Here is a 12,549-nt window from a genome sequence, read left to right as displayed (position 1 = left end):
CAGAAGATATGGGAACGCTGGGAGCAAGAGGGACATTAGATCTTGCAGATATATCAAATATCTCCAAAACATACTTAGCGTATGTTTCACTTTACTGCCTTCTTTATTTGTGCAAAACAACGTCCAAGCAGAGTCTGCTGAAGAAAGAAGAGCATTCCTGAGGTTTTAAATGGACTTTCTTGCGGGAAAAATTCAGTGAAAACCGATTAATTATTCAGAGAAGAGTTATTTAAAAGTGCTTGATGCCTGGCTGGAGGTAACCTTGTCGTATATTTTGAAGTTTAAAGTTTAATTTGTGTCTCTAGAATACAAAATGATGCCATTACTAGAGAAAAAGATCCAAATACTTAGTTAACTATCACCTGGATGGTTTCCCAGAAAAGTGAAATGTTTAAATATTATAGAAGTCTCTTGATCAAATCTCAAGTGATAAAACAGTCAGATTTAAGAAAAAGGATGATAACACATTTTGAATGAACAGATGTTTCAAAATTGCAATCGTTAAATCTTTCATTTTGCCCCTATATTCCCATGTTACTCCAGATGTTTTTCTGTTCTTTTCTTATGGTTTTCCCCTACTGCATCATTGTTCTTTTTTAAAATATTCTCATTTCTTCCATGCACATGCAGTGTTGGATTTTAGAGACTTCCATTCCATACAAATCTTACATATTGCATGTGCAGTTTATAAAGATGGTGCATGTCCCCACTGATGACAGCTTCACATTTGCATACAAGAAAAGCACTCAGAGAGCGCAGTACTCTGCCTGGGAGCCATAATGGAGGGCAAAAAGTTGGTGAATGAAGCACAATCCAAGGTGGCATACAACCGGAGAATGTAAACAAAGCTGTCTGATAGGGCCGCGTGACGGCGTATTCATCCGCTCCACTCACCAACTAGTTCCAAAAACAGATTTCGACGTCATGACAAAACGCTGTAGGTCGAGGACGTCGTAAATCGAGGACCCTCTGTACATGGATGTACCCTAAGTCCTGAGCCTAGCACTGCGTCACTGCCTTTGTCTATTTGTTCATTTTTTTCTGTCACATTCTGTATATTATCTTCATTGTCTTGACAGTCTTGTAGATACTAACAACCACCAAAAATCTCTCTCATCCTGCAAGATTAGGCAAAAGCACTCACTGTACGACTCTCTCACTTGCACACACATCACACACATGGACAACCATGTGAGAAACTGCATCAAAGAGTTGTGTGTGGACAGATGCTGAGAGCTGGCACAGTGGGCTTACTGTAGACAGGGATATTAACAGAGCAGGCACACTTACTCACGCAGCCATCAAGTCGCTGCAGACAGACTTCTCTGGATTCCCCTGGCAGATGGTTAACGGTAATCTGAGAGACTGACATTTTCTCAATGTGTTAGTTCTGTCATTGTCCATGCCTCTGCATTCCAATTCACTCCGATTCCAGCCTTCCATTTACTGAGAACAATCACACACATAATCAGCAATAACCCAGAGTCAGGGTGGTTGATAGGCCTAAAGGAATAATAGGCAAACTAATATATTGTCTAATACACTTCTTAAGTTTGATGAGAGTGTTTGTAATAAGCCTCTGATTTAAACAGGAAGCTGGCACTGGTGGTGTACAGGGAAACCGCCCAACGTGTCCACTACCTATGAGGATGTCCTTCCATCCATCCATCCTCTATACACCGCTGTATCCTCACTAGGGTCATGGGGGGTGCTGGAGTCTATCCCAGCTGATTCGGGCGAAGGCAGGGGACACCCTGGACAGGTCACCAGTCTGTCACAGGGCTACATATACAGACACACATTCACACTCATGGGCAATTTAGAGTAACCAATTAACCTCAGCGTATTTTTGGACTGTGGGAGGAAGCCGGAGTACCCGGAGAAAACCCACGCATGCACAGGGAGAACATGCAAACTCCATGCAGAAAGATCCCAGGCCCAGGCCAGGATTTGAACCGGGGATCTTCTAGCTGCAAGGTGAAAGTGCTAACCACTACTCCACTGTGCAGCCCCCCTATCAGGATGTCACACAACTAAATAGCACAAGAATGTAACTTAAGCATTAGTGGAAAGCTAAAATCAACAGGATGCGGACTGATGTTGTTGCTCAGGTCTGCGGTATCTTACATCTCGCCTGCATTAGCAGTGCAGTGGTGCTGGTAGACTGAAACGCTTTCTGCTGAGTTTCCTGAGAACCAGAGCAGCCATAATTCACAACAGGGAAACTGTCAGGTTTGTGGTCAGGTAATACATTTCAGTGCAGTCATTAAATAATTTACTGCCCGGCTGGGTGGGTGACATTTACGGCCACTAGCTCCACAGTACTACTAAAAACCAATTTTAGTTTGTCACCTTCATCTTGGCACATTGTCTAGGTTACACTGATGTATGGATTAGCTACTGGTATTGATATTTGCCTCTATATTAGGATAAATGTTCAATATGCTGTTTTTATAGAATGTAATGTAAACAAACCTACTCAGGATCATTTAGAAATGGTTTGATCGCATAGTTAGGATAAGATAGATAATGGATGTATACGCTACTGTTCAAAAGTTTGGGGTCAACCAGACAATTTCACTTTTATCCATGTGCTAACATAACTGCACAAGGGTTTTCTAATCATCAACGAGCCTTTCAACACCATTAGCTAACACAATGTAACATCAGAACACACAGTTTCCAGCTAGAATAGTCATATACCACATTAAGACACATAAAAACCTCCGTCTTTCCCTGACTCTAAATAAATTAACTGCTTTATTACTGTCTCTTCTACTCGTTTCCTCGTAACAACGCTTCATCTATCCGGTGCTGTGTCCCTCTCTGCTCTGTCCCAAACAAAGCTCTACCCTCCTCACTGTGACAGATGAGCCAGAATCTCCTGCCTACAGGTCCCTGCTTCTATTTATAGGTACCGGTTTCTCTGCCTCACAGTGCTGACCCCAGACCAGCCCACAGAATCGCATCCCGGCTCGCCAATCTGGGTTGAGATTAATCTGCAGGCCTTTACGGCGGGATAAAACCTTGTCTCTGACCATGGGATCAGTGATGGAGGACCCGGCACGCTGCGGAGAATTAAATCAGCCGTTTCTCGGCTGGTGTGCTGGTTGGCGATGGAGGAGGCTTCGGGGGGAGCAGGGAGCACGTGACGAAGACTCCAGGGGAGTGGGTATGGGAGAGGTGGAGGAGGGGTAGGCATGTGACCAGGCATGATGAACAGACACACTCCTATGGACCATGAATGTATGTTGTGACGATACTTTTTCACCTTGAAGCGGTTATACTCAGGTTATTGATTGTTTGTCACACATACTAGTTGTACAGTACAGATTCATACAAAGCGGGGCGTACTTGTACTGAGCACACTGCGGCACACGTCGTGTACAGGCTGGCTAACAATAATAATGTATACAGTGATGTGAAGGGGAGTAGCAGTGTGGACGAATGAGCAGCACACAGCAGAAGAGGAGCAAAGGCTTCAGGCCCGGACACGGACCGAGGAAAAGGGGATGTTCTGATGTCACACTGTGTTGACTGTGCATGTGTGTGTTCATGTTTGTGTGTACAGTGCAGGCGTGTGTGCAGCGATGGTAAGCCAAGCATCATGACCTTCAGGAGAGAGGTTTGACTTTGGGCTTCATCTGGTACATGCTATAGATGTGCGCTAGAACTAGGTAGAGCATCTATAGCTACAGGATGTAGGTAAGGACGCTACGCTTAGAATGCACCTGTATGTTTCCGCACAGGTGGAGAAACACATCCATGTTTTTGTGTTCTTAATATATAGTTAGACAAAGAAACTTCGAAATAAAAAAAGACCAGATTGTTCTTCTTACAAATTAAAAGTTTAATTTATGAATAATGAAGCGCTCCCTTGCTTAAATCAGTTTGCAAATATAGCCGTACTTAGCGTGATACAGGCAGCAACATGTGGTAGCTAATGCTAGCAAAATTGATAGTGTGTAATTATTTCAACCCTGTAAAACACACTGTAAAACACAGAAATACAACAGCCACTTTATTTTTTTAACATTATATTTTTAACATTTTATATATATATATATATATATATATATATATACACATATATATATATATATATATACATACATATATATATATATATAAATTTTTGTTCATTTTTAAAATTTGTTTTTGTTTGTTTTTGCTCATTTCCTTTTATATTTGGTTTATATATTATTATTATTATTATTATTATATATTTTTTAGTTTATTTCAGTTTTTGCTCATTTTTTTCTATATATGTAGGTACTTATATAATTTTTTGTTTATTTGATATTTTTTTGCTCATTTTTACTATATTTGTTTTTTCTTTTTTTCCTTTTTGTTTTTTTTGTGCTAATTTCCTTCTATATTTGGGTTTATATATTATTATTTATATTTTTTAGTTAATTTCATTTTTTGCTAATTTTTTTCTATATATTTGGGTACATATATAATTTTTTGCTTATTTTATATATTTTTTGCTCATTTTTCCTATATTTGTTTTTTCTGTTTTTTTTGTTTGTTTTTTTGCTCATTTTCTTCTAAATTTGGGTTTATATATTATAATTAGTATTTTTATTTGTATTTGTATTTTTATTTGCAATTTTTATCATTATTTATGTTTTGTTTTGTTTTTTAGCTCATTTTTTCTATATTTGGGTTTATAGACTATCATTATTATTATTATTATTTTTATCATCATTTATCATTATTTATGTGTTTTGTTGGGGGTTTTTTTGCTCAGTTTTGTCCTATATTTGGGTCTTACAGGGTTAATGAGTAAATCTGATGCCCATATTGCTCCTGCTTCCATTTATCAAATAAAAATGTTATTTTAAATATACATAAAGCCCCTTATAATGTATGTTTTCTGCTATGATATTAGACTCTGCTGCAGCAAAATACAAGTATTATGAGTTTAAACCTTAAATCTCAGCTAATCTGCCGCATCAGGACCATGTGGGTGTGGCTTGATCAGATTTGACTGATGGTGATCAAAGAAAGTCGTCGTCTATCGTCACATTTTGATCTGAAACCTGACTGATGCACTGACACTAGAAGCAAGTCAGAAAACCACAGAAAGAAAAACAGAACTGTGTGTCTGCAGAGAACACTATCCTTTATAGTACGAGTCTGATTGACTTTCAGGGGCTTTAAAGTCACTTTCAGCTTTCTCTGTTGATGTTTAATCCAGCACTAACAAATCTACTTCAGTATTTTGTCTTGTTATTATGTGCGGGGGACAAAAAATTGGATTTAGCTGCTAACCACGACCTGTATAAAAGCCAGCCAACTAGCATCCAGTGCATGCCTAGCAACAGCCTGAATAAGGCCATTTGTGACACTTTTATTGAGGACACCTTGGCCTAAAAACGACCCACATAACACAATAAGGCAAAATGACCTCTGAAAATAATAAAATCCCTCACTGTTGATAATAGCAGTACTTGCTCTGCAGAACGGATGTCCCTGGATCTACAGATGGCTGAGGTATGATTGGTGCTAACTGAACTGCGTGAGGAAAAGCAGAAGCCTACCACAGTGATGTAACCTGCTTTAAAAGCTGTGAGAAGAAGCCAAGATTGATTCTATACACAGCAGTCATAAAGGAGGTCATCTTTAACCCCTTCATCCGCTGATTCCACACCACACGCTCCTGCTACATGTGCCGTTTGTGTCCCGACCACTTTTCCTAATGAGTTTGATTTCTGACATTGTTGAGGACCAAGTGATTGACCCAAAAGGAGCAACAAAGCCGCCGTGTCCTCGGTATTACATGCGCCATCTCACACGCTTTTGTAAAAACAACTGATGGGCAGAAAAAAAGCAGCTGGAGCTACTGAGCATCCATTGCATTGTTGTCAACACAGGGATAAGGGACGGCAAAAACACACGATCTACCTTTAGCTTAGCTTAGACATCTTGTGTTTGTGTGACACAGTCCATAAAAAAACCCTTCCAACAGTGAGAGTGACCTGCTTGAACCGACAGGACGCTTTCTGAACATCCTGCTCCAAAAACATCGAGACCGATTCCCCCACATCTTACAACCACACTTTCCTCCTGACTCTGACCTTTGTGTAATCGTGGAGCTAAAGGTGAACGCCGCTGAAGTGAAGCTCTTAAAGTGACAGCACAGTCAGCACTCGGTCACGTGTAGACCACCCTCACAGACGGCGAATGTGGAACTGTAATTCGGGTTGTCACGGCACGGACAGTGACAGTCAGTGGGGGATGGAGTTTGCTGAGTAATGCTGTTTGTATGTATTATAAAACAAGTTCAGTGGACTTCTCATGAGGTGTGCCATTTTTTTTACAGCAGAAAAACCGGATAATACTCCACCCTAAGGCATGTAGTGGAATATGAGAAGATTGGGAGTGCACCAGTAAGACTACTCTGCAAAAACTCTAAATCTTACCAAGTCTATTGGTCTTGTTTTTAGTCAAAATGTCTCATCCCAATTGATTTAGGATAAATTCACTAAACAAGAGACATTTCAGCAGATGGAGGGACTTGTTTTAAAGGCATTATGGAGGATGTTTTTTTTGTTTAATTTGTCTGATTCACATAAAATGAATATACTGACCTTTAGCGGACTTGTATGTATGGTCTCTAAAAAAAATAAAAATTAAATAAAATAACTGTGGACATGGCAGGACCTGAAAAACATCAGCCAATCAACGCGCTCGGACCGAGGCGTTTGGTTTGCTCCCTTTCCTGTCAATCAAAAATCTTCCGGCTCAGGCCTAGTTACGTAGATTACGTACGCCTTGGACTTACGTGTTTTCTGTATGTGTTGCTTTGGTATAGCTTCGTAGTTAGCTGGCGACTTGTTTTGCTCATCTTTTTTTTACATAATGGCAGACAAAGATCCAGGGGGACCCAGCCGTAAAAGACAACTTCACGAGTGCTACGCAAGTTTCTGGAGGGGGGCGTTTCTTCGTAAATGTTCAGAGGGGAGAGGTTAGAGGGGGGTGAGGGAGAGGTTGTATGTGCGCATGCTACATTCAAAGTCGTAGGAAATTAAATCTCCTCTAATGCCTTCAAGACAATGCATCTTAAATATTTTGCTAAATCAAACAATCTTGAAACGATCTTCTTTTAACCTTCGTGTCGTCCTGCGGGTCAAATTGACCTGTTTTACAGTTTGAAAATGTGGAGGGAAAAAATATTTTCACAGTGAAAATTTCTACATTTTCAATTTTTTGGGAGATTTTTGAACATTTTTTGGTGGAAAAAAAAAAGAAATGTTAAAAAAAAATGTTTCGGGAAAAAAATCCAAATGTTGATTTTTTTTCCTGAATGTTCTTAAAGAAAATATTAGAAGTTTTACTTATGTATATGGAATCACTTTAGATATTTGTAGGATTTTTTTGGAAGATTTGTATTCCTTTTTTTGAAAATCTTTACAATTTTTATATATTTTTTATTTTTATTTCTTGCCAAATTTGAGGATTTAAAAAAAAAAACCTTCTAGGGGAAACTTCAAAGGAATTTTCTTCCTGAAGATTTTACAAATTTTTTATAAATTTGGAGAATTTTGTGGTGAATTTTTTTATTTTTTTTAGACAAGGCAGCAATATTTTTGGTGCCTTAAATGAAGACAGCAGGAGGGTTAAGACACCTAAGCTAGATAATCTTGGCAAAATAAAGCTTAAAATAAGTTTTCTAGCTAATTTTAAGATCTGAATATTCTAAATATCATCTCTTATTTCAAGAAATCTTACCGAAACATTTTTCACTTCTTCTATTGGCAGATTTTTTAACTTATTTCAGGGTAAAAGTTCCTTGAAATAAGTTTTTTTCCCTTTCTTTGAGAGGGGGATTTTTTCCACTGTATGAACATGTTTTTAACACAATTTTCATCCTCATTGCCGCCCCTCTCACATCTCGACATCTGCAGCCTTTCTGGAAGCTTTGATAACCTAATGATACACAAGACACTACTAGCTGGTAGTGTGTGTCGAGTGTGTGACAAATTTTTAATTATACACTACAGTTCAAAAGTTTGAACAATTTCATAAATATTTCAAATGAATCTTTCAACAGGAATACAGAACTTCTAGAACTTAACTCTACAAAAGGCACCATCCACATTGAAGGCTGCCTTTTGTTGCTTTGACTTTTACCCGTCTTTTTAATCTGTCTCTTGTGAGTCTCCGCTGAGTTCTGAAATTGTGTATGTGAAATGTGAGAACTACACACAAAAAAGAAGGGGAAAAAAAGCGTTATGTGCAGGACAACAGACCTCACATCTTCCCGTTTAGTTCTCTTTATGGCACTAAATCCATTCTACCAGAGCCTGGAAAACTCATGAAAGATGAGGTACAGTAAAACGAGGATCAGGTCTTTATATCCGAACACAGCTAAAACTGTACCAGCATGTGGGAGTGAAAACACAAAGTGTAATGGAAAAAACATGCAACACCAGCCGGGCATATTAACTCTCCAACGATGTTATCTTTTCAGGGCGTAACTGTAATTCTAAAACAACAGACAGGATGTGTCGCCCTCACCCGATTTGTCTCTACGTTTATATCGCATTTTCTTGGCGAGGATAAATCACACACATATTGATTCTCACATGCTCCCTTTCCAGGAATATGTCGACATTATCACATCGCTTTCTGGGAAACAGATATATGACCTCATTTCTGCTTTCTTCACGGATCTCTCCTGAGGCTCTCACAGCAGCAGGGATGATGAATGTTTACATTACTGTACCCTGAGAACGAAGCCAGGAGGTGCACGCTAAAAGTCAGATCAGATGAAGTATGTCACGTTCCGTCTTCCCAATAAGCCTGGAAAACAGCCAAGCACGTGGTGGCTCATGCATAAGACTCTGTCTTAATGTAAATGTATTTACTTTCAATCTGCTTTAGTGGGCTTTCTGCATGTGTTATAAGCCAGAGTGATTCTATAGCTTGTAGCTAGCCAAGAGGGGAGATGGATTATCGGTGGCCGTACAAGCCCTGTGACTGGCCAACAGCCTCTGTTCTCATGGTTTTCATCCCTACAGATGGCCATGGTTACCGTGGCAATAGCAGCAGGCTCAGCATCAGCAGCGTCACAGGGAAGAATGTGCTGAGTACACTTTGAACATTTCTAAAATACTACTTGTCTCGGACTCAGAAAGATAAGCGTAAACATTGTGTACCAAATCAGCAGGTGATATTTAGGAGCTGGTTGGATTTAAATTAGCAGATAGGAAAGGTTTCAGAATGTCCTAAAAGCACAGAAAAGATCAAAACAATTCTAAATACACGACAGAGCGCTCAAAATGAAACAAATCCAGGCTTTCATTCACCAGTTTCTCCCTCAGAGATCACCAGGGTCAGTACAGCTGGTATAAGCTCCTCTCTTGCCCCACACTGACAGTCCCATCTGTCAGCCAACCTCCTTGGGACCTTTTACATGCACACCAGCACAACTGGCCTCCTCTGCAGTACAGAAGCTTCCCACAGCCTATTAACTACACATGCATTAACACCATGCTAGTGAAACTGCAGCCTTGTTCAAGCTATTGCTCATCAAAGCACTGTTTAGCTTTAATGTTCCAGCAGTAGAGCAGCCGGCTCACTCTGAAACCTGACTAGAAATCAGTGCAAAAGCTTGTATGATTAACATGATACAAAAATCAACTAAATTTAATGATGTCTCCGTACTATAAGAATAATTCTGACCCTCTAATGCTTTCACCTACCTGATAATTAAATCCTTTATTGAGATCCACTGAGAGCATGGTGTGCCTGCTGTAAGGTTGGGGCAGGATGCCCGCTAACTCCCCTTGTGCTTGCGGCAGTAGTAAAACAAGAGGCCTGAGCCCCACTCTGCTCCGAGTGAGTGTTTGTGATTGTTGAAGGAAGAGCCAGAGAGAAAACAGGGAAAGACAGAGTCAGCTTTTCTGATTGTGCCTCTCAGTCAGACCCTTTCCTCTCCTCTTCCCCCCTCAGCCGCTCTCGTCAGCCAGTCTTCCCATGTTGGAATACGGCAGCATCCTTACTCCAGAAAGCTCCATGAGCACAACACAAAAACAAAAGCAGGGAGCTCAGCACAGCTCCAGCTCTGCCTCTCCCTCTGCCTCCAACGGCTTTCATCCAGGGTAGCATCAAATGTTTCTGACAAGCGTCCATCCGCCAATCCCCCCAGAGAGATTAGCGCTCTGACATCACCGATGCTGTGCCGTGCACAGTTCTGCTGTGCTGAGCCTCCGAGCTCTGAGGCTCTGTTGCCTAAGAGAAGTCTTAGGTCGAACAACCCTGTCCTGAATGAGGGTCTGGAACACCTCACAGCTACTTGTGCGACCACAGGTCACCACACAGCACAAGCAGAGGCAGCAGTGAGCAGGGTGGTGGCCGTGCAGCCTTACAGTTTACAGTATATGCATGGATCAGTGCATGTGTCGGTGTGTGTGTCTGCAGAGCCTACCTGAGGCAAAGAAGCTGCTCTCTGGCTGTAGTGCATCGTCAGCGAAACTGTGATCAAGACATGGTGTGCTAGAAACAGATCCGGAGGAACTAGCAGATATTTCTGCTGCGCTGCCTGAGACGACTGTCAAATTACAGCAGCGCTGTCTGTGTGGCTCGTGTGATCTGATATATCTGAGGATTTTATTAGTAAAGATGGCGCTTCTTATGGCACTATTCAAGGCTGAAGATCAGACAGTCAAATTACACTTAACAGTACCCAATGTAATATTCTTTAAGCCTCTCTCTGCTCATCTAACCATCTGTCTTTCACAGTCCCTCCCCAGCTCTACCTACCTCCATGCCCTCTTCACCCTCCTCTCCACTGATACTGCTATAATTAACCGTGGAAAGGAGCACAGCCGGTCTCGGCTCCTAGCTGTGGTAGGGAGGCTTCCTGCCTGCCTGCCAGTTTTGCACAGTTGGATCATCAAGTCGAACAGAGATTTCACACTGATCCAAGAACACCATGCTCAAAAGAACAAGCCCGGACAGCTCCAGCACACTTCCTCCGTCTGTTCTCACTGATCTTCTGCAGCCCTAACCGGACAGCCTGGCAGAGATCCGGCTGCTATGTCAGGGTCCTAATTAGGACCACAGCAGTCAAGTCCCAGTCAGAACCCAAACCAGGTGCACTCCAGTTCCATTCAAGTCGATAATGTTTGAGACCAACGAAGAGAACTTTCTGTTAAGCAACTCTGGAATCTTCAGTATGCAATAAATTATCCCGTGACACAGATTTACTGTCTCCTGACTAATACTGCATCATGTCAAACTAGTCAAAGGTCTAATCACTCGCGGCTCCTGTCAAATCACAGGATGACAACTGTAATGCTAATAGTGCTTCATGCGTTAACACATGGAGCACAGACTCAGGGGTAAAACTTTCGACGGCTGACATTGTGGCAGATATCACAGCGCTATAAAATGTAGACAGGCCTCAAACTCAAGAAAAGATGAATTGACCTCTGCATCCTCCATCAGTGGGCTTTTCTTCCTTTCTCCCTGAGCGCAACATCGCAGCTCGAACACTATTAAGTTATAGTTTTGCAGGTGGCTACACAACCACCTGGCTTACAAAGACTATTTCCATTTCTTTGTACTTGGCTAGGCTAACCAGCTGTTTGCTTCATATTTTATTCAAAGACATCAGAGTGGAATCAGTTTTCTCATCTAAGGTTCGACGTAGCAAGCTACAGAAATAAAACATAACCTTTGTTTCATTACATTTTTCCATAACAGCATGTAAACAGTAGCCTAGCCGCGCTAGACAACCCACGGCAATGAATTTAATTCTCTGCCAGGGTGGGTCTAGTTACCCTCCATAAGGCTCGAGGCTGGATTCTCCTAAAACTGGCCGGACCAATCACCATGAAGTGTAGAGTCAGAAGGCGGGCGTAACTAAGTGACGACAGAGGCGTGACGATTCTGACAGAAACAACCGGCGCACAATAAACAGTTATCTTTCCACTCGGCTTTGGCCACAGCCCTTAAAGATTTGAAGCTAAAATTCAATTTGAAAGATAAACAAAGGACGGCACTGAAGTGTTTCATTGAGAAGAAAGACGTATTTGGACTTATGCCGACGGGATATGGCAAATCCTTAATATACCAGTTGGCTCCGCTGGTTGGGAAGCTAATGGGACTTAGCCACAATCCGCCGGTGCTCTAGGAACTACGTCAGCCTATTCGTTGCGCTGATTGGTTGTATACCTACCCAATTGCTGCAGAGTGATTTGAAAGACAACCTTTTAGCCCGCCTCCCTCCCTGTCGAGCTTCCCTAGACCCTTGTGCCGTCAGAAACATGGGTGTAGCGTGGCTAGGCTATGTAAACAGGCTAATTCTGAGGATATTAACAGCTGGTTAGTATACACCTTCAGCAAATAATTCTCCCTTACCATTCTAGCTATAGTTCATGAAGCCTTTAAGGGATAAATTAATGAAAAACATGGCTGATTTGAGTTGATAAATTTCTTCTGAGATTATGTTTTGATTTATTGAAGCCCTAAGATTTAAGTTAATCTACATGTAGTCTTGGTAAAATCATGATAATATAAAGTTTACTCCATTTT

General features: G+C 41.2%; 1 protein-coding gene across 4 annotated transcripts in view; it reads right to left on the bottom strand.

Moving 5' to 3' along the window:
- LOC110966759 (sodium-driven chloride bicarbonate exchanger-like) overlaps positions 1-12,549 on the bottom strand; it is a 52,462-nt gene that overhangs the window by 35,560 nt on the left and 4,353 nt on the right. The window contains exon 1 of one of the 4 annotated variants that reach the window (XM_051943297.1): positions 10,439-10,711. The exons of 2 other annotated variants lie outside the window; for them this stretch is intronic. In XM_051943297.1, the coding sequence (XP_051799257.1) occupies positions 10,439-10,474 (36 nt within the window). In that variant the 5' untranslated portion in view covers positions 10,475-10,711. Of the gene's footprint in view, positions 1-9,713; positions 10,290-10,438; positions 10,712-12,549 lie in introns of those variants that run through there. One more of the 4 variants, XM_051943296.1, reaches the window with a different exon arrangement.

This window comes from Acanthochromis polyacanthus, chromosome 22 (genome assembly GCF_021347895.1).
Source record: "Acanthochromis polyacanthus isolate Apoly-LR-REF ecotype Palm Island chromosome 22, KAUST_Apoly_ChrSc, whole genome shotgun sequence".
NCBI lineage: Eukaryota > Metazoa > Chordata > Actinopteri > Pomacentridae > Acanthochromis > Acanthochromis polyacanthus.
This window is presented reverse-complemented; position numbering and strand designations above follow the sequence as displayed.